The sequence below is a fragment of the Oreochromis aureus genome, linkage group 17 (genome assembly GCF_013358895.1).
Source record: "Oreochromis aureus strain Israel breed Guangdong linkage group 17, ZZ_aureus, whole genome shotgun sequence".
NCBI lineage: Eukaryota > Metazoa > Chordata > Actinopteri > Cichliformes > Cichlidae > Oreochromis > Oreochromis aureus.
The window spans coordinates 18,008,187-18,035,528 of record NC_052958.1 but is presented as its reverse complement, the minus strand read 5'-3'; the positions used below and the strand labels follow the sequence as shown (position 1 = coordinate 18,035,528).

The 27,342-nt window shown below is 39.7% G+C and overlaps 1 protein-coding gene across 4 annotated transcripts in view; it reads left to right on the top strand.

The window, feature by feature from the left end:
• The first annotated feature begins 1,421 nt into the window (after positions 1-1,421).
• Positions 1,422-27,342, top strand: part of prkcq (protein kinase C, theta) — a 36,176-nt gene continuing 10,255 nt past the window's right edge. For 2 of the 4 annotated variants that reach the window (XM_039601296.1, XM_039601295.1), the window contains exons 1-8: positions 1,422-1,501; positions 10,559-10,936; positions 19,168-19,367; positions 21,741-21,776; positions 22,043-22,103; positions 26,856-27,036; positions 27,132-27,163; positions 27,240-27,325. In XM_039601296.1, coding sequence (XP_039457230.1) covers positions 10,819-10,936; positions 19,168-19,367; positions 21,741-21,776; positions 22,043-22,103; positions 26,856-27,036; positions 27,132-27,163; positions 27,240-27,325 — 714 coding nt within the window. In that variant the 5' untranslated portion in view covers positions 1,422-1,501; positions 10,559-10,818. The remainder of the gene's footprint in view (positions 1,502-10,558; positions 10,937-19,167; positions 19,368-21,740; positions 21,777-22,042; positions 22,104-26,855; positions 27,037-27,131; positions 27,164-27,239; positions 27,326-27,342) is intronic. The other 2 variants (XM_039601297.1, XM_031746358.2) reach the window with 1 other exon arrangement.

Here is a 27,342-nt window from a genome sequence, read left to right as displayed (position 1 = left end):
AAAGTGATGAAACCAGTATTTACACCCTCGTACTGAAGTGATGGTACAAAACTGCCTAAAAGTAAAATAAGTGATATATATGTGTGTGTGTGTGTGTGTGTGTGTGTATGAACTTGTACCACTAATGTAAAGTAATATTGTTGAGTACTGATGATCAGTGTTTGCATCCTAAATATACTTTTAAGTACATTAAAAAAACTGCACTCAGAAGTATTCTGTGTTAAAGTCCTGATCCAGTTTCACTCACTGGTCCTCTCTGACCCAGTGGTCTTGGGCGCTTTAGTAATGAGCCTGGTCACCAGATTTTAAATTTAGTCTTCTTGAAAGTTTCAAATGGTATCATTTCCTTTTACTGAATCACTCAATGCAGAAATGAACCGTCGTGACATGGTGGAAATTATGAAGACATAAAAATCACTCTACTTTAACTCCAAATATATCCTTTTTTTCTGATTTAATTACTACATTTCCTGTAAAAAGAGAAGCTTTTATGCTTCTAAGAACTCAAAAGTCTGAAGTTTGCCCAATATATGTTTACAGTTACCACAGTTTAAAGTGAGAAATCGTGAGAACAGACATGAAAAAATGACTACAGCACAACTTTAAAAATAAATGCACTTGAATTAGTGTCTCCAGTCATTGATACTTTTCACAGAATAAATCTATTTGTCTTTTTCCTGTTTATCCACCAGGTAGCACCAGGTAACCACGTGATCTGGGTATTAATACTACCAACAACAGCATTTCTGTTATTGTAGGATGTTTGCTCCTTTATCAACTCACCGAGCAGCCCAGCTTAAAGGTTTCACAGTATATTAGGCAGTCAGCTGTACAAACCCACAACATATGAGCTACATGTGTATTAGAGTCGTCTCTCAGTCGACTTACAGGGAAAGCAGGCGAATCGACACTGATATTAAGGGTTGATATTAAATATGCTAATTTGGGTACTCCCTCGCAAACATTAAAAATAAAACTTTTCCATCAAAGCTCTCTGAATGTTGCCTTGAAGTCAGGGTGTTTTTCTTTATGTAGTTTCACCAATAAGTTTCACTTCGTACGCTGAGATGGGGTAGTTGCGTTCACTGTGTGCTCGGAAATGCAACTTCTGCAAATAAATATTTCTAAGCGAATGGGAAAATCAGCTGACATCAAAACTATTGAAGGACAGAGTTGTGCTTAGATAAAGTATTTGGTATGATGCATTTCATTTAATTGGTTATCGTATTTTAATTTTGACCACCTATTTAAACTATTTATTTATTAGTTCAAATAGGCAGTAAAACAGCAAAACTGAAACATCATCTATGCTGTTTTAGTAAATTTGATTGATCACTTCAGACCGCTTTCATGAAGTGAGAATATCCTTACAGTCCGTGAACGCCACGTGATATCACGCTTAAATGCGCCCACTGTGCTCCCTCCGGTCTACAAACGCTCGGATGGAGAGCAGCTTCAGCTGCGAGCTCTAAACTTCAGCGGGCACTGCTGTGTCTCTAAGGTCAGTACACTTTCCTTTGGTTTCCACCCCGAGTTTTCTGAACTTTAGTCAATAACTAGAGCGAGAGAAAAACATTTCTCCACACTTTTTAGGTTTTAAGCGTCTGCTTTGTAATTTGCGAAACGCACGTTTGCTATTAGGTGGTGATGTTATTTTTAGAAACACAGAACGGGTGAAAATAATCTGCATTCATTCACTGACAAGAAAACATCTGTATTTAGAGTATTATAAAGTTGTGTAAGTGTGTGTGTGGGTGTGCGTGTGTGTGGGTGTATGTGGGTGTGAGTCACACTTAACACCTTTAGTAACTATACATTTGTATGAACACAAATACACTAAAAATGCTAAACTAAAAATACTTACATGTAGGGGTTTCCTTGTGGATTAACTACTGTATCATTATTATTATTATTATTACTATTGTGTAAACAGGAAGCTGGTCTGGGGTTACCCACTTCTGCATTTAGGTAGTTTGTGCCATAATACTGAACAATAAAATAAGGCATAATTTATTTATAGGTGTCTTTCAATACATAAAAATAACAAAACAGTTCTATAACTAACAAACTCACAAGTAAAGGTGATAAATTGCAAAATGGTGACATCATTTTAAACTTAAAGTATGAGAAAATGCATCAACATACATAAATACACTCACAGCATTTTACTGTCTGGAGCTGATTGAGCGGTAATTCATTTGAGCCAATTTACACAGTAAATCATAAGAACCTGATCAATACTGCTGGATTTTGGGGTCTTAAACTGAGAAACTCAGAAAAAAAATTATATATTTATTCATCTGCCATTTTTTATAGAAATATTCATGCAGTCTGTTAGAGTTACATTGAAATTAAACAATTATGGTGTTATTGTTTAGTTTAGATAGCGCTGAGTTCACAATGCCACAGTTTTTTTCCATTATATTATGTAGAAGTCCCTCCTGCACCACTATGTCTGTAATAGGCTGATATTGGTCAATAATGTGGGCCAGCATTGTGCAATATTGTGTCTGCATGCTATGGTTTAGCCTCTAATGAAGGCATTAGTGTAGGTTGACCTTTAAAGGTTTTGGCCTGTAGTCGCAGTGTCAAACTAAGCAATGTATTTCGCTGACGTTAGCTGCTGAGGGTCAGCTCTTTGTGTGTCTTTAAATGAGTGACCGCTTCAGGGATGCTTTGAGTGTCGAAGCAGCAGCTACTGTATGGTGAAAGGCCTCTGCCACACACATGGACCCCCTGTCAGTAACAACAAAGCTCTCCAGCCTCCTCCTTTAGCTGCTTCAGAAAGCAAGCGCATGCTGTGCTTTGATGTCGCTGGGTACAGAGGGTCAGGTGGGAGGCTCGTTAGACTTTGTCCCCTCTCATGAAAGCTTTCTGAAAGGTCTCCAGCACCGGATCACTCGCACTTGACCTTCTTTGTACCTCCATGAGTGGGTTTGAGGATGGGCAGGGGCGAAGGGGGGGTGTTGGCATTTGAGGAACAACGGGTGGTGGCACCTCAGATGCCAGCACACATTGCAGTGTGCGCTATGAGAAAACACAATAAAGTAAAGTCTGTTTATTCTGTATTTCGGCTGTTTGGAAGTAGATAAACATCACCCACACGAGTGCATCACAGAGATCTGACGGCTTCTGTTCGAAGACAAACACAAAAGTGTGTTTGTGTTCTTATATGTGAGGGAAAATAGTTCTAAATAGTAATCGAAGGGATTGGGGCAGCTTATTTTAACAATGACCCCTGTGTTAGTCCTGCTTAAATCCACTTAGGTTTAGAGAGCTGTTGCTCTGACAAAAAGAGGGCAATGCCTTTAGGATGTCATCATGGGCATCAGCTCAAAAGCTGTGCAGCATCTGGTGTTTATTGAAGTCCATTGTGTTATTTTAGAAAGTATATTTAAGTAAATAACGTGAGTGTTTCATGAGCATCACACCACAGAGGTGTAGGAAACACAAACATCTTAAAGCTTGAAGCCCCATTAGGTTGTTAAAATCAGCCTTTTTCTCACTGACCGACAGCATCAGCTCGTTCCAACTCTTTCAATGCTGCCACTTTTTCCTGCAATTTTCTTCTCAAAAGGAACCACATTCGATGATTTCTGCATCATTGTCTATAAATTTCACAGCATTGGAGTTCAAAGTTTGCTCTTCTGGTTTGAAGAATGGGTTTAAGTTTGTAATCAGCTCCCCACCTGCTTGTTATCGCTCGTTATGCACATCAGTGTGCTTTAAAAAGAAAACTACAGGTGGGGGTAAGGAGCGCACACTTTATTTCCTTCACTCTTCTTTTATCAGTACAACAACAACAACAACTGGCTCGCTGCACCTGCAGTTGCAGAAACAGATAGATTCAAATAGATTTTCAGCTTTTACTGGGTGATTCCGTTGCAGAATTACATTTCCTATTAACATGCTTCTTTTCAGTCTAATACAACCCTGAATTTGCATTTTCAGTACAGCACTGCCTGGAAGATTTTGCTGGTAGGTGACTGACTCATATCACCAGGCCAGTAATTGGAAATGTGGCATATGTAAATTTAATCAGATCAAGTCAAGGTGGCTCTCATTTCAAATCTGAAGTAACACCTCACAAATAACTTTCACAGCTATGAAAACCAGCAAGAGATAAAGTTAAGAAGTACAAAACTCAGCAAAAACCTTATTTATGGTAGGCGTTATTAAAAGCAGGCTTTAGGTTTTAACAAAAATAATACATTTTGTTGACGAATTACAGTTATTTTTATACTTAGTTCCCTATTTTTATGTGTAAAAGAAAAATCTGACTTAAAAGCAGCATGTGTGGACTTAACCTTCATCAGTTCTTTATAAATTAAGCAAGTAAAATATGACATGTATTTACACCATAACATGGGGTCAATGGAGCCGGTAATGCAAGCGAAACAGGCTGCAAAAGCAAAACCATCCCTACTTCCACCATCAGAGGTGGAGCTTCAACTTTATCAGTAGAAATTAGTAGATTTTTTAAAAACTATTTTGTGCTTGGCAGCACAAAAAAAAAAGACTAAAAGACCACAGAGACAGCAAGGGTGGATGATCTCAGGATATTTTCCACAGGGAAGAAAAAATCATTCACAACACTCAGCCAAGAGCCGACCACTACTCTGGAATAAGTCCGATCATTATCCGAACAGCATTCGTATTTAACTTGAAGGAACACTTTATGATCTGAAACGATATCCTCTGGAAAGCACAGTGGAAAGAGCGTGATGGCATGGACACGCATACCATCCAAAGGCATTGGTCACAAGTGTTATTGATGATGACAGGAGACAGAAGCAGCCTGCTAAATTAGTGTCAAACCAACCCAGGAGCTTTTCTGCAGTGTCTACGGCCCCACTCACACAGGCCTGGAGACTGCTCAGTGACCCCCTGGCAACCACCTGGTCGCTAGGTAAAAATGTCTTTGCCATTGTGGTTGCTGGGGAAATTGGTCACACAGAGTGCGCTGCACCAAAAACATTCTGGGAATTGCACCAAGGTTTTTGGTACAGCTGTGTAAACTTCACTAAAACCAATTTCAGCTAGCCGGTCTGCCGGCAGCCTGCAGCAGCCACTCAGAAAATAACAACCTGTGGCTGGCAGGGAGTCACAGACAGCTCTCTAGGCCTACTCGACTGTGGATTTAACAGTCAATTTCAAATTGACTCCCATCACCTCGCCAACTGGTCAGGCAACAGCCATGTTTGCCTAGCAACCAGTGGTTGCCAACTGGTTTCTAGACCTGTGTGACTCAGGCCTATATCAGTCATTTTTTCTCAACCCAGCTGGGTTACATTTCACTGAAGACAAGGCTAAAGGTCTCAGTATAACTGCCGCAATGGTCGCTCTGCTCACCGCAGTAACCTCGTTTCACATTTGTATTTATACCCGCCTTTACACGCAGGAAGCTGCTCCAGTATTGTCCTCAACGATAGCTGTCGCCACTCAGACAATATCCCCAATCAGCGCCGATGTAGGAGGAGAAGAAGTGAAAACCGGAAGCCAAGACTTTGAGTTTGTTTTTTCGACAAACTCTAAAGTTTGCAAACTGTTCCAACACCTCCCTCTGTATATCTGTATGTCTCTGAGCTTCTGTGCTGGGATATAAATAAAATGACAGTAAAAACCATCACGATCGTACACTCGTGTCTTCAATCCAGCTGCGGTGGCCGTGGTTACGAGAATCGAGAGGTGCACGACCAACGCCGCAAAGACTGTGTCCTTCAACACATGACGTCACGCCAAAATTGGCACGCAAAACCCACAAAAGGGAGAGAATAATTGGGCCATTAGGCAGGAAGACCCAGAAAGCACCACAAAGGAGGAAACTCATTCTGTGGTGATAGACTAAAGGCCACCATTCCCTGCAGAGTATTATTGGCAAAGTATTAAAAATTGCGATTTTATTTATTCTTAATCTGTTCAGTTACATTTAAGCACCTGGAAATAAATGACCTTGTATACAAATGGCTGTAATTTCTCAAAAGTTAAGGGAGTGCTTTTGTTGTATGACAGCGCTTTTCTAAATGATGCATTGCCATGACACCACCATACAGTATCAGCTCATTACAGCAAAAGCTTTTCATTTGTACAGTTCTGAGAAAACATTGTAAAACCTTTGGAACTGGAAGGATTTTTGCACTAAATACTCAAAAAATATTATCTGGTGTTTATTTAAGTTACAGTTATATACAAACTCAATCTGACCACCCCAATAGTAAAAAAAAACAGTTGAACTTTTAATATGTATGATGAACACATCCAATAATCTTTCACAGTCCTGCCTGGAAAAACCAAATGAACCACTGCTGCTAATTACTTTGACAAAAACAGCAGTGGGAGTTAAAAGTGGAGGTTATACAGGTGCCACTCCCTGTAATTTACTGACTGTCTGTACTTTGAAGGAGTTCGAACCAGTCCTCAGTCACAACAACTTTCACAGGACCTCAGAAGAGAAGATTCACAAAGACAAGAGTCGCAGCACAACACCTGGAGACATTTCTGTGGCTAGATAACATCCTATAGTTTTAAAAGACCACCTGGATATTTCACAACACTTCTAGGACACTTTTCTGTGGACAGAAAATCCCTGGAGGAAAGAAAATAAAAGTAAAAGGGACTCTGCACACACATAACGTAACCTCAGCTCAACTGTGAAGCAAGGTGGAGGGAGCAACATGGTTTCAGCTGCTTTCCTACCTCAGGGCTTGGATGGGTTTCAATCATTAGGAGAACAATGAATTCAAAAAAATGTCATAGGCAGGAGAGGTTTAGTGATCAGAAACACAATGTGCCCCAGCAACTCACAAATGTTGCTGAACTAAATCAGTCACATAAAAGGGAGTGGTCCAGAAATTTGTCATCATTGTTACCTAAGTCTCATAATCAGCTACAGGAAACGTCTGATTAAAGGTGTTTCTGGTAAAAAAGGTTCTACAGATTACTAAATTCAGACGTTCACTTACCTTTTCCAGCTTGCACTTAAAGTTATTACTTTATGTTCACTTATTATTCAGTTATTATGTGTTTGTGTGTTTGTCTGTTACTGCAGCACCGATAAAGATTAATAATCAGACCACATTTTATTTTATGTGGTCTAATAGAAAACTTCTCGCAACTGTAGGTTTAATGCAGATGTTCCAAGCTCAGTGTACAGCTTGCTTTGATGCAGTCAGGTTAAAGCTTTACATCTCACATTTATATGATAATCTACATATAATTTCTAACCTAAATCTTCCAAACGCATCGCAAAGAAAACTTTCAGCTTCGCGTTGCTTTTTCTGTCCTCCTCCCACCTTTTCGAAAAATTTAGAGCAGCAGGTTTTTGGGTTTGATTTTGTTTTTCAATCTCAAATTTGCTACAGCCCCACCTGTCAGGCTTCAAAAACAAAAAATTAAACCGCTCAGAAACAGGAAGTGTGGTTGCACTGATGTAACTTGAGCACCGGAAGTCTAACTCCTCCTGCTTGAACGCAGCCTTTTACAACAGGTTCAACCTACACGAAAAACTGCGAGGGAGGGCTGCTGCTCTGCGCATTTCAAAAGTTTGAATCTGTGATGTTAGGATTGTGTGGGAGTGTGTGAACGTAAGTGCTGGCATGCACTTGTGATACTAACATCAGGGCCAAGGATATACAGACGAAGCACTGAATGTTTCTGTGTATAGGGACGTAACTACTTATCAAAACATGCTATATTAAATTAAAAAAAGAAGTCTAACCTTCACATCTTTCAGGCTTATTCAAATTGAGAGTCTATAAAGTTTTCATAAACGTATTAAAAACACGAGTGTAACTATGTCCTAGTTTCATAACACATGCTTAGCATTATCAGTATTATAGTTCTCAGTATGTGAGAGTTCGGGAAAAAATGGCAACTTGAAGTAAAATGAAGATTATTCTCAAAAAGTTGGAAGGAAATTGAAAGTGATGTAGTAACATCTCAAAAAAGTAAGTGGTTAGATCATATTGATTTCTACCCAGTGGTCTATAATTAACAACATTTCAGAAACTGCTGTATGTGTGGTAGAGAAAACTGTCAGGGATCAACATGTGGAATAACTGCTGGGTTTCTTCACCCTTTGTGATACCACGCTGACTAGTTCAGTGGTTTAAATGGAAATTTAATGGTATAACGGAATCTATACAGCCACTCAAACCAACGTAATGTGAACAAACCAAGCAGTCAGCACAAGTTCAAAGAGGCCACAATATTTCCGAGAGTAAAGTTATGCTTGGTTTACTAAAAGTGTGCAGTATTTTAGTACCTGGTAAATCAGTTTTGTTTTTTGTTGGTTTTTTTTAAGAAATGGCTAATGAAATACTGTAACTGTAGCTTCTGAACTGCCAAATAGCTTGACATATTGTGCATGACAAATTTATATTTAGCTTTAAGTTTTTGTTTCCCCCCATGATTGTAAGCCTAATGTTTATTCTCCTTTTAGTTCAAACTGTCTGGGGAATATATATCTTTAGCTTCAGCATTATACTTTTATAATACACGGACTTTGGGGGTGTAAATTTTCCCAGAAACTGGCTGCTTCTTTAATATTTTGCAATGGGAGTATTTTTAAAAAAAATGCACGACGGAGGGGGCTTCACACTGGGAGTACCTGAAGTTTGGAAGAGTGTATTTGCGACAACAGCCACTTACTCAAAAGGCAAGTTAACATGGTCTGGATTAGCATGTGGTAGGAGCCAAGGTAGCTGCATGCCATTAAACTTTGTTTGCATAGAGCAGCATTGTATCCACAGTTCAGTTCAGCAAGCTTGATGTCGCGTCAAGAGAGATTTAGAGGTGGACAGATTGAGCCAGACATCAGGAATATCCATATCAATACTGGTATCGGTGTTGGATCGATACTACTGCGACAGGATCGATATTTGTTTCTATCCTCTAAATTGAGTATATTTAACACGTCAACGGATAACAATTTTTGGGGGGAAATGAAAAAACATACCTCAAACATGCACTATAAAAAAGCTTTCATTTTTTTGTGTTGACTTTCACGTCTATTTTATTTATAGCCTAGAACTAGAGATGTGAAGAATGCCCACCTTGGTTTAAAACTAAAACTGCATTCATTACAGCTATCCGCTGACACTGGGGGAGGGGCGGGTCAAACAGAGCAACCAAGCATAGAGAAAGCTCTCTCATAGAGAAAGCCCCCGTGCTTTCAGCTGTTTTCATGTACAGTTTTTGAATCTGCCACCTGAGGATGCCGGTCAGGTGTTAAGTTTGTGTTCCACTGGGTTGTTTAAGGATTGTTCTGAAAGCGATCGGCAAATGTGACCAAAGTACAAAACATTGTACAAAAGTTGCCTCTCAAAACAAGGCGATAAGCTGAAAGATGCTAAAATGCCTTACTGTCGAGCTGAATGATAATTATATGATACACGGTTAATTAGAGTTCAAAGGACCCAACAGGAATGGATGTACCCCCTCTTCCATGTTGTCGTTACTGTCCTACATCATACATAGCAGGAATTTATTTTGATCTTCAGTGACCGGACCAGTGAAACTGCATGATAAACCTGTTAAATTACAGAAAAAGTTATTATTTTACTGCTGGTATTTAATTTTTTATGTCTCAGTTAACTTTTTGGGTGTAGTATGATTGGCAATAGAGGTGGGCAGTCTTTATAAGAGGGAAAATTTATTAAAATTTCAATTAAAAGTTCAAAATTTATACTGGTTCACATTTCTAAATCTGTCCGATGTCATCACAGGGCTGATTTCGGCACCCGGGCTTAGCTTCCATTCGCTAGTTCGATTTGTTCAACTCAAATTCTAATTCTACATGAAACACCTCATGCTTTTATTTTGGGAGCTAAAAAGTTAAAAATTCTCTTTGTTAAGATGTTGAATTACGCTGACGCAGTGTACACAAGTTCACGTGACATTACTTAAGGACAGTAAGCTTTACAGTATAGAAGGTGACACGTGCTCGTTTCTGATGATGAATATTGCAGACTCAGGCGCATGCAGTCATATATTCCACATCTGCGTTTAGTATTTCAGCTCTATTAATAGTCCCTGTCTTCTCTCCACCACTGGGACTGACATTGACACACAAACACACACACAGAGCTCTTCAGCAGGCCTCAAATGTCACATCGGCCTTGACCGAGTCGAAGACACTGCGACGGTCGCAGAGGAAGTGATTTATAGGTGTGTTACTGTGATTATTGGCATGGCTGATCGCACAAAGCAAAGAGATTATTTGTTTACAAGCCCTAAAGTTATGAGAGGTTGTTTTTTTTTAGGTGCAGTTAGTTTCAGCAGGCTGCTTTTTTTTCATTGCTCGCGGTGCTTTATGTGTGAAACTCTGCAAAGCGTGGCAGATGCATTCCTGTCCTCTCATTAAATGTGTGGTTTGAGACTTTTTATCAGGGGGAGGGGGAGTGTGTAAGAGAAGAAGTTTTGTTGTTGATTTGATTTTAAAACTTGCTGTGACAGCCAGCTGGAGCAGATAAAAGTTACATGTTTGCAGGGAAAGAGCTTGTGGTTACGGCGTCACGGGTGATGAAATGTCTGTGTCTCTCTCTCTTCCTTTTCACAGGTTCTTTAAAGTGTCAGGGGTGGAAAGAAAAAACTCCCTGCCTCCTCCCCTCTGCTAGCCCATCTTTCCTGTGGAGGAAGAGGGGCAGTCGGTGTGTGCTGCAGTGGAGGAGAGGTGGTTCACAGCAGTGCAGGGGCTCTCAAAGCTCACAAATCTCATCTATTTCTCATCTATTCAAATTAAGAGGACTACATCCTGAGCGCATCCGTGGAGGCCGTTTGGATATTTGAGCGGCCGTCATACGGTAAAAGTCTGCAGACATGTCGCCTTTCCTGCGGATCGGATTCTCCCACTTTGAGATTGATCCGGGTCTGGCTTACCATGAGGAGGTGCTGAACCCATACTGTGCTGTTTATATGAAGGAGGCCGTTGACACAGGTTAGTGACTGTAAATAACGATCAGTTTAATTTGAGTCCATTCAATCAAGTAAAAGTTGAGCATTTTATTGAACAGTGGTTACAGACACTGGAATTGTGGATCCACAAGACCCTGACTGTAACCCACTGAGGTCTAAGTGGTCACTGGTGACCGCCCTAAACCCTTTTTTGCAGTTAAAAAAGCGGGTTAAATTACACAGTGAGGTGGCACATTTCGGCATGTGTAATTATGTTTTGGTTTTGGCGATTGCATCATCTTTGTTTGTTTGGGGTTTTTTCGTAGCCACGCAAGCTCAGAATTGATTCAGTAATTTAGCTATTGATCCAGAAAAATACCAAACATTGACTGGTTTTATGTTCACTAATGTAACTTTCTTTTCTTTGACACGTATGATTGTAAAACTGTTCGCTTTAGATTTCTCACAAACAAGCAGTTTGAAGACATTATCTTTACATGTGGTTGAGATAATCCTTTCTTTTTTAACATGTAACTTGTTGAAGTATTAAATATTTATATATAGGAATCAACTTTTGTAATAATCTCTGTGTATGTTCCACAAAAAAAATCAGAAGCAAGTTTGGAACAGAATCCAATTATTTTCAACTCATTTTAACTTTCAATTTTGCAGAAATACCATAAAGGCAGCTTATTAAATGCTAAAAATTTTAATTTAATTAAAAATCTATCCTCATTTTGCTTCAGATACCGTGGGAACATGGGCTTGGTTACCATTGTGCAATGTTGCTCACCACTTTTAACAGCAACACTCTGAGTGTAAGTGTTTGAGGCCTAGGGAGAGCAGTCGCTGCAGTGCTGAAAGTGTTATAAGCTTGGTGTAGGTTTTAAGCTGATCAGCAGCCTCGCTTTGGCTACTTTTTTAGTTTCAAAAACTGGTGAAATGTTTTTGAGGCCTGGGCTACGGGCACCGCAGTTTACACCGGGACTCTTTTACAATGCTGCTGTGCAAACTCATGCAAAAGGTGATTTGGCATCATCTCACTGAATCTCCTCGAGAAATAAATGGTGTCATGATGGCAGCATGTGTTGATGGTTCATCATTAGCGCTGCTTTCACAAATGTTAAGAACTAAATGTTACCCAGGCCGCAAGCAACTATGCTCCTCTTTACCATCACTGACACAGACTTCTTAACTGAACAAGCCTTCAGCTCTGAAGACACGGATATCTGTGATTTTCATGAAGATTTCAAATTTCTAATCAGTCTGATGAGAGGAAAGGTTTTTCCTGGCGCCTCAGTCCATCCTTAACGAGCTCGTGTCCAGAGAAAGTGATCTGGAATTTCAGGCTCTTGTTGTAGTTTAATTTGTTTGTGTGGTAGAGTTAAAAAAAAGAGCTCCTGAGCCCAAGCAGTGATTTCCACTACAGGGTCATGCTGTTTATATATTTACCATATATAATGAAATTCTCCGTTTTTTTAAACGATGACATTTTTCCTTCTTAAAGACTCTTAAATACCTCTCTGGTATCTTTTTATATGCAACTAAATCTAAACGTGATGAGAAAGGTCAAGCGTTACGTGGCTTTTCTGGTCTGTATGTTGCTTACATTCAAATCGTAAGGATGACATTTCTTTTTAAATGTCATCTTTGTATTATTCTAGCTCACATATGGGTCATTCCATCTCACATTAGCATAAACTGACATTTTTGGATGCATCTGTCCCAAATTACAGATCTTGGTTCATTTCAATGGCAACAAAAATCAGGGAAAATATATTTTTTTAAATACTCATGTTCACACGTGTTAATCAAAGGGGTAAAAGTGGGTTGACAAACCTTTTTCCTTTTAATATATGTCGCTTAAAATATTTGGTAAATGAAGCTCACGTTTCAGAGAAGTCGTTAAATATCTGCAAACTTTTTTCATGCAAATCTGAGACACTGATGTTGATTTGCGATGGACTGACCGCTATGGAATTTAAACGTCTTGTAAATCACTCATTCTCACTAAGTATAATATTAAATATTATTTAATATTTCACAGCATTGCAGCCATTCAGTAGACAGGGTTGCCATAAAACGCCACACTATGCTCACTGGGTCTTTACCAGAAAAAAGAAAGAAAGAAAGGTTTTCCATGCAGCACAGGAAGTGATGCTCAGGAAGTTTTCAGTGAAGCAACAGCAGTGTGTTTTGGGAACAGAAAATGTCAACTGTGACTGTGATAGTAGGTTACAGCGTAGAACGCCTCACTGATTATCTGTAACTGTTTTCATAGTGAATCAGCTATGTTTACTTTCACTTTGAAGGACGCTGACATACAGTTCCAGTAAGTCTTTCCGGCTACGTCTGCAGAATCCGAGGTTTTGGATGGCTCATATAGCAGGAATGTTACATGTTCAAGGACTCAACAACATTTTTAAATAATAGAAATGTTAATGAGCTTATACAGTAAGCCCAGTATGCCCCTTTTTTTAAAAAGCTCTCTTTTGGGTTGTTGATTCACATCCAGCGTCACAACTGTGGGAAACTTCCCAGCGTGATAAAGCCTCACAGCAGAAATCTTAGTTCTGCATCTGGCTAAGTTTAACCACTGCTGAGTATGAGTGCAGGATAAAGTTAAACACAGTGTGTGACTGAGAGGAAAGAGGAGGGTCCTTATGTTTCTTTTCCTCTTCAATGTAACCACAACGCTTGTCCTACAGGGTAGCAGAGCGACACTCTGTGTGTGTGTTTCACTTACACTTTCACCGGGGAACTAAATGTAATTTAGTTTCGTTTCACTTTACTTTAGATTAAAAGTACATATTTTTAATGCATGAGTCATAACATTGCGAAGAAGCAAGCAGTGGATGGGTCATTTACTGATCTTATGATGTGCTTAAACTGAAATACTCACATGAAGTGAAGAAATCCACTACTTCATCACAAAGAGTACCCTTTAAAGGGAAAAGCCGTTTATTACGTTAAACAGTGTTCCAGTGTTTATAGGAGCATATGCTCGCTGGCACCGGGAAATGAAGAGCTGATTAAAAAGAATGTTTTAAAAAGTAGATAGCTCCCATCAGGCCCTTTTTGGCTCACTGTGACTTATTTCATCTTCAAATAACAGTGACTGAAGTCGCCTTTAGTCGAGTGTGTTCAGGCTCTCTTTAGGTTTGTCCGTTTTTGACTCTGCCAGCACAGCAAGTCGTGCACAAGTGCAACACTTTAAAGCCGCATGATTTTCTGTTCTTACAGTACTGTTTTTTCAAAAGTAGTGCTGGCATGATGGTATACATGACTGTCCAAAATTAAGCTTTTCTGTGCCAAATAACTCGTGTCTGTTCCTGTAGAATGAAGTTTATAAGGCTTCAAATGATTCTAATTTTAGATTTCTTGTGTAATTTAGTCTGGAAAAGTTAAAATATATTATCAGTAGCATTTATACTTTTACAGACACAGATACAAAATGTGCATCTGCACTAAGTAAAATCCTCTCTTACTTTCAAAATAAGACCAACATGTTCTGTACATATAAAAACAATATGAGAAAGATCCAGTCATGTGTATCTCCGCACTCCACACCAAAGCAGAACGGTAAATACCATAGACTGTATATGAAAGATGGTTGGCAGAGCATTTGAACTGTGCTTAATTCTGCTCCAAAACCAGCATGGTTCACCAAAATTTTCAGATTAGAGCAGGGGTCTCCAAACCCAGGCCTCGAGGGCCGGTGTCCTGCAGGTTTTAGATGTGTCCTTGGTCCAACACAGCTGATTCAAATGGCTAAATGACCTCCTCAAAATGTCCTGAAGGGCCGTTTCTCAATTCTCAAGTACGCGAGTACGTACTCGCGTTCTCGGTGAGTACGTACTCGCCGAGAACGCACGGGAGTACTACCCGCCGAGAACGCGAGCACGGACTCGCGATTTGTACAATTGGAACACCTGCGTACGTGATGATGTCACAGGTCCGGAGTTTTTACTGCCGTCCCCTCTTAATTTAACTGTGAATAACATGTTATGAAGCTTAACTGTAATCACAGCCAAACCGGTTTACTCAGGAACAAATAAAACACTGAAATAAACCAAACATTAACATTTAGAAGTGATCTAAGTGACTTATATATCATTTTTAACCTCAGTAGTGAAACCTCTATTAATAAAAATAGTGTACATGTACATACGTGTACATACCTTAATAAAACAAGCAGGTGAGATGTTAGAACGCTTTTATTTCTATTCTAGTGGACACTCAATACTATAGACAGCTGCTGGAGTTTCTTTAACCTGAGTAGTGAGAAGACCGCGAGCGGGGGGTTGAAAACAATGTGCCGGGAGTCCGCTGTTGAGTTTTGGACGAAATGCATTCTGGGATATTTAGCTGTACCAAGTCCACACCGATGCATGCTCGATAAAACGGGCGGAGCGAGAACACATCCGGGACTTTTTCGCGTTCTCGGCTTGATGCGTACTTCGAATTGGAACAGTACTTGGTCTCCGACTGATGACGTATCACGAGTACACGAGAACGCAAGTACGTGCAAGTACGCATATTGAGAAACGCCCAAGTTCTCCAGATGCCTGGTAACGAACTAATCATGTGACTCAGGTGTGTTGACCCACGGTTATATCTAAAACCTGCAGGACACCGGCCCTCGAGGCCTGGAGTTGGAGACCCCTGGATTAGAGGATGGTGTGCCATGCTCTCCAGTTTAATTAACAAGGCACATACATAGACTGTACAGTTGTATGAGTGAACTGCAGAGATGTGCGTGCATGCTAATTAGTGCTAAGTCACGGCAATAAAAAAAAAAAAAAAAACTTAATCGTTAGGTGGTTGCCAGGACAAGACTATCAGAAAAATCCTTTGGCTCTCTTGATTTAAGCCCTTATTTAATTCTTATATGAACTATGTATGGTCTCAATCGCTACTTTTAAGTCTTACTGAACACAACAAGGGTACGAGTTAGGGTAGGCCCTAAGATCACTGGAAGCAAGATGCAGTGGCTACGTCCATTTTTTATATACAGTCTGTGATTATGGTAATCGAGGAGCATTTCTTATGTCACTGATGTGTTTTCAAAAGGCCTGGACAACAATAGGACTCTGTGGCATGGATATCAGTTCTTGGAAGCACAGACAGTACTGGTTAGTTAAATCAGCTCATTGTTGGTTTTGCTTTTCACGAACTATGATGACAGCGAGACAAAATGTATGTATGTAAATGAAACTCAACGGCTCAAATGCCAACAAAGAGGTAGCTCAGCTGAGTTGCAGGACTTTTTTTGGTGTTTCATGAGATGTGTCTTCATGCATTCATGAAAACTCAACAGGTCATTCAAACAGCGAATCATTTTTAGTGAATTCCACTTTAGGATTTTATTCAGATGAGGCAAACCTGATGAGCCAGGGATCTGAAGCTCAAACACAGCAGACAGATTTGCTTTATTGGATGGATTTCTTTCCCATTGTCCCATTCAGTGTTTCTGTGTGTTTTTACCGACAGTATATACAGAGAGGGAAATGTAAGCCTCTTCAAAAGAGCGAAGACATGAGAGCACAAACTCTAAATAGCACTTTGTGCATTTTCAAAGAACACAGACTGAGAACTGCATGGAGCCAAAACATCACCATGCACTTTGCTTAATGCTGTAAGGAAACCTTCTTTAAAATAAAAAAGACACCGTCTGATCAATCCTGTGCGTCTGGGGAGACAAACACACATTTTCCTCTCTTTGTGCTTTAATCAGCTCTGGCAGCAGCTGGCAAAGGCGATGGACAGAAAGGCAATGAGCCGATGAGATGGAGAAGGCAGCGGATCACTTTGGTAGTAAAAAGCTTAGAGGGCTTTATTGTTGAAGCAGCAGGATAGCATGTGGCTGTTATGTAAGTGGATATATGGGATGTTACTGCACAGAAAAATCAGCAGATGTGAATTACAAAGGCTTTCTTTCCCTCCCGGCCATATGATGCAATTGAAAATCTCTCAACATTCAGAGTGAATGATGATATAATCTGCTTGCTGGGTGGTCAAATATTCAAACATAATGCAAAGTTTAATGTCTAACAACACTAACAAGCACATGGGATCAAAGACGGTCATGAATCTGGCTTTAAACAGCAGCTTGAGGGTGACACAATATACATTCATCCTCTACCCAGATTTAATCCTGGTTGTGGTTGGCACCTAAACTTGTTGGTCCTTAAGTCAAACATAAGGACCGGGGACCAGAATCAGCCCGTCAAAGACGGCCAATCTGGCCCATTGAACATCTTTGGTAAATGTGAAAGATGACTTACATTTTATACTTTCAACTTTATTTTCATAAGTTTTACAGCGTTTCCTACAGATAACGACCTTCCCCGTGGAAATTCATACAACACCACAGTAAATAAGTAATACATAAACAAACAGATAACAAAAAGTTTGTTTTTTTCACTGTCTTGTGATTTTTCACAGTGGACTCAAAAAACAAAAACAAAAATTCTGTCAATTAACTAAAATTTTACATTTTATAATTAAAGGGCGGTATGTGCAATAAGCTAACAAAGTTTTTTTTTTTTCTAATTCAAGCTCAAAGCACCTCTTTTTTCAATCATGTAGAAAAACTGAGATGTAATTTTTAAATTGCACATTTTCTTATATTTAACCTCCTAAGACCCGAACTCTTTCATGGCATGCATTTTTAATTTCTCATCGCTATTTGGGCTGATTGGGGCCTGATGAATGTAAAAACAAAGAATTACCTGATTTTTTTTTTTACCTGATTTTTGGTTTTGAGAAAAACTAGATCCACATATTGACATAGACATTTGTTTTAAATTTTGATAGAACAGTGGCAATATAATGTCCTCGTAAGGGGTTATCAGGCCCTTGTAGAACAAAGTTGTGTATTTTGGTCTAGACAACCCAAAATGTGATGTCCACATATGTGGACGCCAGGTCCTAGGAGGTTAAATATCTCAGGAATTAAATATGTAGTCAAATATCAATACACTGACAGTTTTACTTGTCCAGACCACTTAAGATTAACTGATTAATTTGCTTTTTCAGTGTCTGTAATTGTTAAAACAGTCAAAAACAGCAGGGTTTTCTTTTCTTTGTGGTATTTTCAAAATTATTATGGGGCAAACCCTGCAAAGCTTGTGATTTTGTGGTGACATGTTCTCTACTGGTTGAAGTGTAGGCACCAAAAGACAGTTTAACCTGTCCTTGACACACCATGGCATCATTCCCAGAAGCTGTTCTAAAGTGCTGCAGGCATGACTTTTATTTTGTAGGTCAAACTGGAAGTTAGCATCACCCCACTTTCTTGGCTAAAAGCTAATGAGATTTGAGCAAGATAGCCTCAATGAACAGATGTCTCTTTTATGGTTTTTGAAGCACGAATGCAATTGCAAGAAGCAAAACACTAACAGTGGGCTGTAAACAAAAATACCACCCCTGCAAAGTTCCCATGTTCGCCTACGCGACAGTAAATTTTCCCAACAACTTCATCAGAACCATTTAGCCACTTGTTAGCAACCACATTTTCTGGGGCTTCACCGAGTAGCTTCAAAGATAATGAGTGGGGTACTTCATAAGAGGCTGCAGAACAAAACATGCAGTTGCCTAAAGCGTGATAACCACAGACTGTATTTCAGTCTTCTAGCTAAAAAAAAAAAAAAAAAAAAAAATACATTGTGATGTTGTAAGTAATTCATAGCAATTAATGCTAACTCAGTTTTGGATGTTTAGGAGTTATGCTTGTGGTACTCTTTTGGATAAAAGCCAGACTTTGGAAAACTGTATGCCACACAATATTTTAAAAGTAAGAGTTGATCAAACGTCACATCATGAGCAAAGGGATAAAATGTACCTAATGCTTTCCACCTTTCTTATTCTCATTCTCAGAAACATGCGGCCACTTATTCCACTTGAAAATGTAGATGTTTGCAAAATCTACAAATAACTAATTTTTCATTTTGAAAACGAAGCTGAGCAATACCCCAACAGCTGAGCGCTGGTTGCTTTTTATCTGCTCAAACAAGAGTAAATGTAGTCAGCATTTCTGGCAGCGGGACAGTGCGTGGAGGATGGAGTCGAAATATCCTTAGGAGTGTGTGTAGAAGTGTGCTTCATGTATCTGTTTCTTTAATACTTTCTTGACAACACTGGAGCTCTGTGGCGTGGACGATGACCTGATTTCTGCTGTCAAAAAGACTTCTGTGCTATGAAATAAGAGTCAATTTTATCTCATTTCCTGCCTATAAAGAAGTGGCCTTTATTTCTGTTTTTTCTTTACAGAGAAGGGTCAAGTGTACAAGCAGAAGAAGCCCACCATGTATCCGCCCTGGAGCACCACGTTCGATGCCCACGTCCACCGCGGGCGCATCATGCACGTGATGGTAAAAGACCGGACAGCCGAGCTCAAGTCTGAGGCCACGGTAGCTCTGGACTCGCTGGCAACGCGGTGCAAAAAGGAGAACGGCAAGCTAGAGATTTGGGTTAGTGCATCAGGATGGATTGATGCGTGTGCTTGTTTGAAGTGACAGACCAGCTGTTTAGTTACGCAGGCAAAAAGAAATCCAGATGTGCAGATGTGTTTGAAGGGCTAATCCTCCTTTAAATTATTAAAAAAATAACAGTTTTTTTGTAATAAGCATCATCATATGCACTGAAATCAAAACACTAACTGCTTTTAGATCATAGCAAAAGAAGCCTCGGTTAAATTAATTACTTTAATGATGGCTCGAATCCACGTCCTAGTAAGCAAAGTCAATGAGCCAGTGCACACAACACCATCAACAAGCAACATCTGTGCTTCTCCTGCTGTGACCGTTTCAACGTACTGAGAACAAAGTTGTCCCATATTTTCATGATAACTTCTTTGGATTATTTTATTATCATGTCTACACATAAAGCCAAACAAGCAAACACTTTTATTTCTGTTTTATTGCAACCATTATTTTCTTATGATATGAAACACAGATGGTCTTACAATCAACACCCAGCACAACTTCAGCGTTTTTAACTACCACAGATATTATTACATTTTTATTAACCTTCCTGGATCATATTATTATTGTGACATAATTATTGGCGTCATAACTGCTGTCAGTATGAAAAAAGAAGGCTACATCACAATGGCATGATTATAAGAAATTAAACCCTCATCATTCAGCAAAATCCAGCTTCTTTTATGGAAGAAATTAACAGGTTTGACCTCTTAGGAAATGTTTACAGGTTTCTACTGTAGACTATATATAGACTATATGACTGATATAATCCACCATCACATCATCCGTTGGTTCCTGAACGCTGCTTTTTGTTGGCTTCGTGTTTGGGTCATAGAGGAGTTGTTTTTGGGGGGGGTTTAAGCCAGAAGCATCCATATTTGACCAAGAGGGGAAAGTGCAATATTATCAACTACCACAGCTATCTTGGTTAGCAAACTGTATCCATAAACTTGCCAATCCCCTGGTCACACAGGCCTAGAGACACTTCAGTAACCTCCAGTTGTTAGGGAAAGATGTGTTTCCTGACCAGTTTGCATGTGGTTGTTGGAAGTTGATGTTTTTTGGTGAAATCAGTTAAAAAGCGTCTCTGTGAGTTTCAGTTGCTAGCAGATTGGCACAGTCATCCATAGTCTGCATGGACGACAACAACTTGTCTGCAAACACTTGCTAACTAATCACTGAGTAGTAGAGAAACCTGAAAAAAAAACCCAAATGAAGACTGTTCACCTTCAAAGTCAAAGTTGTTTCATATTGCAAAACCCAACATGGTTCAAAGGGGTGCAGTCTTTACTTTGAACGTGAATGGTCTCAGTTTCTGGTTTGCATCACACTCTTCAAAGTTTAGCAACAGTTTACAGAGAAGCCACCAAACTTTGGGCACTGCTGCAATCTACTAGTGGCCAACGTAAACACAAGGAAGCAAAATGTACCTTGCTGTGACCAATTTTACCTAGCAACAGCAGCCAAACTCTCACAACAACTGGCCAACTGGTTGAATTTTTTCGGTACATGGTTGCTGGGAGGTCACCAACCGGTCTCTAGACCCATGTGACTGACTCTTAAGTGGGATTAAAATGAATTATAATTTTTCACCAAACAAAACCTTGCTGGATTTTCTGTACCACACAGCAAGCCATGTTATTTGTGAGATAGTTTTATTTCATTTCCCCACAAGGCATCAACCTGAATTCGCTGAGCTGTGGCCTTGGACGCTCGTGGCCAAAGTCACTATGCTGTTGACACGCACCTGTCATTCAAAGATGCTGCAACCCAAAGTCTAAGATTTAACAGCATCCAAATGACTGAGTTATAAAAAAAGAAGTCACCATCTGTGCAGTTTTTATAAAGAAAGAAACCATCAATAGATGACAGCCTCTGGGGACTGGCTCACTTTTGGAGTGAGCCTCAAGTGGCCATTAGAGGAACCACTTAGGTGGGTTTTTTTGTTTGTTTTTTTTTGTTTTGTTTTTTACATACGCGTGTCTTTTTTCTCAAGGTTGCCGCTTGATTTCCCCTCAGGCTTGTATCCAAAAAGACTCTTTTGTTTAGCTGAGTTCTACATCTGCCAACCAAAGGAAGCGTGAAGAACTAACATTACAGCTCAGCCGAGGCAGGATTTCATTAATGTCTTCATCTCGTCACAGCTGTCACAAGCGCGATACTTTTTTCCACGGGTAGATGCGCCCCTACGTCTTGTACTTCTGTAGTTAAGTAGAAAGAAAATAGTTCCTCCAAGAAACTGTCCAACATAAGATTCGCTGTTTTGGGGCCATGGATTTGGGCTAAGCTGTTCCTTTAATTAGATGCAGGTCATTTGGCAAAATCTGCTCAGTCTTTTAAGATTTTTTTTTTTTTTGTTAGAGAGAGCAAGAGATCACTTCCTGGACAGACTCGGTTGTGAGTGGCACTACACTACATTTCACGGCATGATCTCTTAAACCAAACTAATCAAATACGCTCCTTCAGCCTGTTCTTTATGCGTGTGTGTTGCCAGACTGTCTGCATGTGTCACTGCCTCTAAGGAGCATGACGTATATGCATCATCCTGAATTCACATCCTTCCCTTTTCATTTTGTCATTTTCTCATGAATTTCTTTCCTAAAATATCTCTTTTTGTGTGTTTTTGTCTCCCTTTGTTCTTCTTTTGTTTCTTTTTCTCTCAGTTGGAGCTGAAGCCGCAGGGACGCATGCTGATGGAGGCTAGATATTATCTGGAGAAAAGTGGTGAGTGAATCAGACCTTCAAACCTCAGCTTGCTGCCCCTCAGTAGTTATTTACTGAATTCGAAGCCAAATAAGAAGAACTGCCTCACAAAAGTCTGATAAAATTACAGCGAAAGCCACTTGTTCTTATGTGGTTTACATAATTGTCTCTGGCACACACACACAGTGCTGTAGTCTCAGGAAGCAGCTTAACAGCAACTCCTCTGGTTTTGTGCACTAAAAAGACAGGACGGAGGAACCAGAAGCACAAAGGACGAGCTTTAGAAGTGCTGCCTAGTATTGTTGCCTGTGGGTTTAATGCTTAAACTCAAATTTACGTGTGACGTGGTTCGACTGTGTAGAAAGATTTAAACAGCCCTTAAAGTCCAGGGATTTCAAAATGTGACTAAATTATAACTGATGTGAACCATCTCATCCTCACCCCTGGGGCATCAATTAGTGCCCGTTTGTCAAAACCGCTAGTGTGGTTTGTTTACACAACCCGTGTCCTGTAGCGTCTGCCCCGACATGCTGGATTATGTCAGATGTGGTGAGTATGGTCACTACTAGCTCATCTTTTGTCAGTAAGCGGCGTTACTCTTGTGAAGAGACAAGTTTTAAACTGTAACCTTTTCCTGACTCTAGTTTTTAGTTCCTGAATCTAACAGGTGAGTGGAAGTAAAAAAGGTTTAACATAGTCATCACAGACAGTGTGTTCCAACTAATGACTTAACAGGCTCAGTGCTTATAGATGCCCACATCTGTACTATGCAGGGGTTAAAATGGGAATCCCTTCAAATGATGGTTAATTATAGCTAATAAGCAACTTAGTGCATGAAATTAATGGCATCTCAGGACCGCTTACATCTAAAAGTCATGGTTTGTGTTATCCCTGTGATGCATTCATAGTGCAGATGCATAATTGTGGTTGCAGTATCAAAGAATCTCACTAGCGGCTAAAGAAGCATTAATGGAGTTTGTGACTTTTCAAACAGCTCAACAAATATCAGCCGATAAAGTGTTTTGGTGCAGTTTTCCACACACCGATGTGTCTGTAAGCTAAAGACAGCGATGCTTTACTTCCTAGAGAGAGAAAAAAATTAATGTGCAACACTGAAGGAAGGAAAAGCATATAAGAAAGAGAGGAAGGAAGAGAAAGATACAAGATTATTTTCAGAAGTGAGGACTGCTCAGCAAGTGAAAGTTTATAAATGGGAAATGCAAATCTTGCATGATTAATGGAGACCGTACCAGATTTAAATACTGAGATACTGGATATATTAATCATGTGCTGCTGAATTTTGTTTTCATTAAAAAAAACATAGAAGTTTCTTGCAGAAGAAGTTCTATTCTACTATTTTTTTGTTATTCAGTGGTTGCATGGAAACTGTTTAGTGCACGCTACACGTGTTAGTTTGTGGTATTGTGGTAAAGTTTGCAGCGATGCGCCATGTTGGACTGGTTACATCAAGGGTAACAGACGTCAAGCTGTATTTAAGCTGGTTAGATTCACTCTCTGAACTCTACTGTTTATTAAGTGTTGTGCAAAATTTTTGAGCCACCCCTCATTTCTTGATATTTCCCAATAAGCCAGACTTTCTTGTGATTTTTTTTTTTTTTAATTGTTTTGAGTAATTGATCTGTAGTCTTTCTGAAGGTCTTCCAAAGTTTGTCTTTAGCTACTTTTTCACTCTTTTTCAGTCCAATCCTTGTAACTTGACCATGGAGTACCACCTGGAAAGTGTCCGATTGGCAACATCTTCATTTTTCAGCATGACAATAGTCCCAAACACACTGCCAATGCAGTAAAAGCACACCTGCATAGAAAAACAGACAAAGGAAAACCAAAATATGGACCGCCACGCTTGTTACCATTTTAAAAACTCTGTTTTCCTATTATACTGTGTTGCTGTGTAGGTTTACACACATTTCAGTAAATCACTACAAATTTTCCCATTTCCATAGCAAAACATAAAAAATGAAGGATGGCTCCAGACTGCTTCACTAGCTCACTAGTCACTACGGGCTGGAAATCAGCCATATAGCTTCTGTAGCATCTGCTTATATTGTGTTAAATTCAGTTGGTTATAATCACAAAGAGCATTGAGTTGTGGTGTAGCATCACAGGACACCTGATCATAGTCTGTACAGACTGTTAATGTACCCCCACCTGCCAAATCCCACTTTAAAAGCCGTTCACAGCATTCCTTCTATGATCCACGAGGAAGAATAACAACAAAATCAAACCATTTAAACTTGTTACCCTGAAAAATATCTATTATTTTGAAAACCAAAAGTTAATTGCATAGGTTTTTTCCCATTTATGTCAGCATTATTCTATAATTAACCACAACAAAAAGCAAGGAATGAAAAAGTGGAAAACAAAGGGTGCCTGTGGGACATGAGACAAAGTCTCCTGGCTATTAAACCTGTAAATTACGCCTCTGCCAGCCCACCAGTTTACTAATGCTGTGTCGGTCTCTAAAAAGGGACAGTTACCGCTTACCGGCTGTCGTGTGTGTCAGAGCAACTACTTTTGTATGAAAAGGTGACAGGAAAGTTTGATCATGAAAGACCTAAAGGAGCCTGATATCAGAAAAAACTGTCACCTGTTTAGTCTTTGCTTGTCAGAAGGTAAAGAGAGCAGAGTGACGCGATAATATAAAATTAGAAATGATGAGAATGATCATTTAAAAATATACTGAATTCCCAGAGAGCCTTCTTGCATTGCAGTTAATTATTGTGAAATTCTCACCTGGTCCCTCTTAATGTGCTCCTCAGGTTGATCAGCTTCACTTCTAGGATTATGTGCAGAGGTCTGCTAAACTTTAATATGCACTAAATGATCATTTATTTGAAGGTTTTTATGAGTAAATAGGCAGGTGTGTTAAAAATATCAGTTGTTTTGTGTTTTGCTGTTTTAACTTCTTACCCTGTTTTTCTTTTCTCAGTATTAATGAGGTTCCTTTATAAATGGCGAGAGTGGCGTGCTCATCGCTTTTGTGCATACAAACATGTAGCTGGCAGCCAGAATGTGTGTCCTAGAGAATTATTAATAATCAAGTAGGTGTAAAAATATAGGAAAGTGACTGTGATTGTTCATCTTTCGAAGGCGTAACCGTAAGTGTCTCATCATAATTAGATTTTCTTAAGCTAAAAATAAGAGTTTTGACCGTCTGCCCCCTGCTGGCTGTAAGCTGGTTGTGCGGGCACTTTGTGCTTTCACTGGTGCCTTCCTGACATTAACACCATGCCAAGCACTGAGAAGTAGAAGTAAGAAGCTGTCTCGTGTGTCTGTAAATATAGACCAAGCAAACAGGAAATCACTGCAGGGAACAACAGGTGGCATAGTGATGGGTACACTTCCTCCAACGAGCAAACACATACTGGTGTCTTCCTGTCTCTAACTGTAGGATAATCACAGAAATGTAACATTTTGCGCAGACGCAAAGTCACATGTGGTGTTTGAAGCAGTTTTAAAGGAATAATTCAGCATTTTAGGATCATTTTCTGCATGTTTGCTCTCTTAGAAAGCATGAAAGTCATACTGAGCTTGGGTCAGTGATAGTTTTTAGTCACAGATGATGACTGTGCTTGATCTAATACCAAACACTATGATGGTTGATGGCGATACAAACCGCAACACAAGCTGAGTGGAAAAGACAGAGGTCCAATCAGACCATCGATTACAAAGCAAAAAAATAATAGATTTATTGATAACAAAGAAATTAAATGCACAGTTTTAGTTTGTTTTTTTAATCCAACAACAATTTTATTAGCAACTAATTTGCTCACTCATTGACTGTTAATACAGTGTCCTGTCCATGTGCACAGACTGATATCACCAGAACCAGTTTTTTAAATATAAGCAACAGTTTGAAGCCATTTACTCTGAGAAACGCGCCTCAGAATTCTTAAACATGAAATGTATTCCCTGGAAACAATCTCCAGCTCGCGTCTCTGATGTTGTTAGTAAAAACTACAGTAAAGATTAACTGGACAATAAACAAACACTCACCAACTGTGCACCGAGCAGCAGTGGAACTTGACCAAGACACAAATCAGAAACAGAACATGTTTCGCTCACAGCGACCAGCATGCTTCACAAAAATGCAAATGTAGGTGAAGGGTCCAGCTTGCATTGCACTTTTCACACCTTGACTAGCATTTAGTGGAGTAGTGGTCAAGTGCATGCCGGCAAGTCAGCATCTTGCACGCAAACTTCAGGTGACCACAGAAGGCTGCTAGCTAACCAAACCGTGACCTTTTCCAGACCCAAACCCAAAAGTTAGTTTGCAATCAACAACCGGTGTAAACCATACACACAAAGTCCACAATCTGCATTCACAAGCTACTAAAACAGCTGTTCCTGCTCAGCTGTTCATTAACACAAATTGTATAATCAGTCAGCTCAGGTGAAATTAAAAAAAATCAACATGAAATGAATTTTCAACCAAAACTAGTGTCAAATCAAATATGTGAGGCTGTTTCCTGGGCCGACCCCTTGTAACATGAAAGCTGAAAGTAGCTTTAATAAAAGAAATCTAGGCCTTAAATGCTGAAATGGGAAGTGCAAGGAAAGATTTATTTTCAACATGAACTCTGCTGTTAGTAAGAAACATCTCGGGTGGTGAGAAATTGAAACTTTGCTGTGAAATCCTGTGTTCTTAGCAGGTCTCACCACTCTCTCCACAGAAAGACGAATAAAACTGCACCTTTTTGTGTTGTTTTTTTTCCTTCTTCTTTGAAGTTAAAGTTGTAATATGCGTTTCAGATGCTGTGGGTCACACGGACGGAGACCCGGAGTCCGAGCGTGAGAGAGAGGGTCTGTTCACTCTCCATCAGCGACGCGGCGCCATAAAGCAGGCCAAAGTTCACGTGGTCAAGTGTCACGAGTTCAGCGCGACGTTCTTTCCTCAGCCAACTTTCTGCTCCGTCTGCAAAGAGTTTGTTTGGTATGCAAAAACCCAAGAAGTCACAAATCTTCACATTAGTCATTTTTTTCAATCGTATTAGTCATTTCATCTCTCCCTCTTTCTTTCCACTGCAGGGGTCTTAACAAGCAGGGTTACCAGTGCAGACGTGAGTGCTGGTTCATTGTCTTTCTACCGACTAGCCTTCGTAACTCTTTCTCACGCGGTTATTTTCTGTCTTTTAGAGTGCAATGCAGCAATCCACAAAAAATGCATAGACAAAGTTATCGCCAAATGCACTGGTTCAGCCATAAACAGCAAGGAAACAATGGTGAGTGTCTGCTTCAC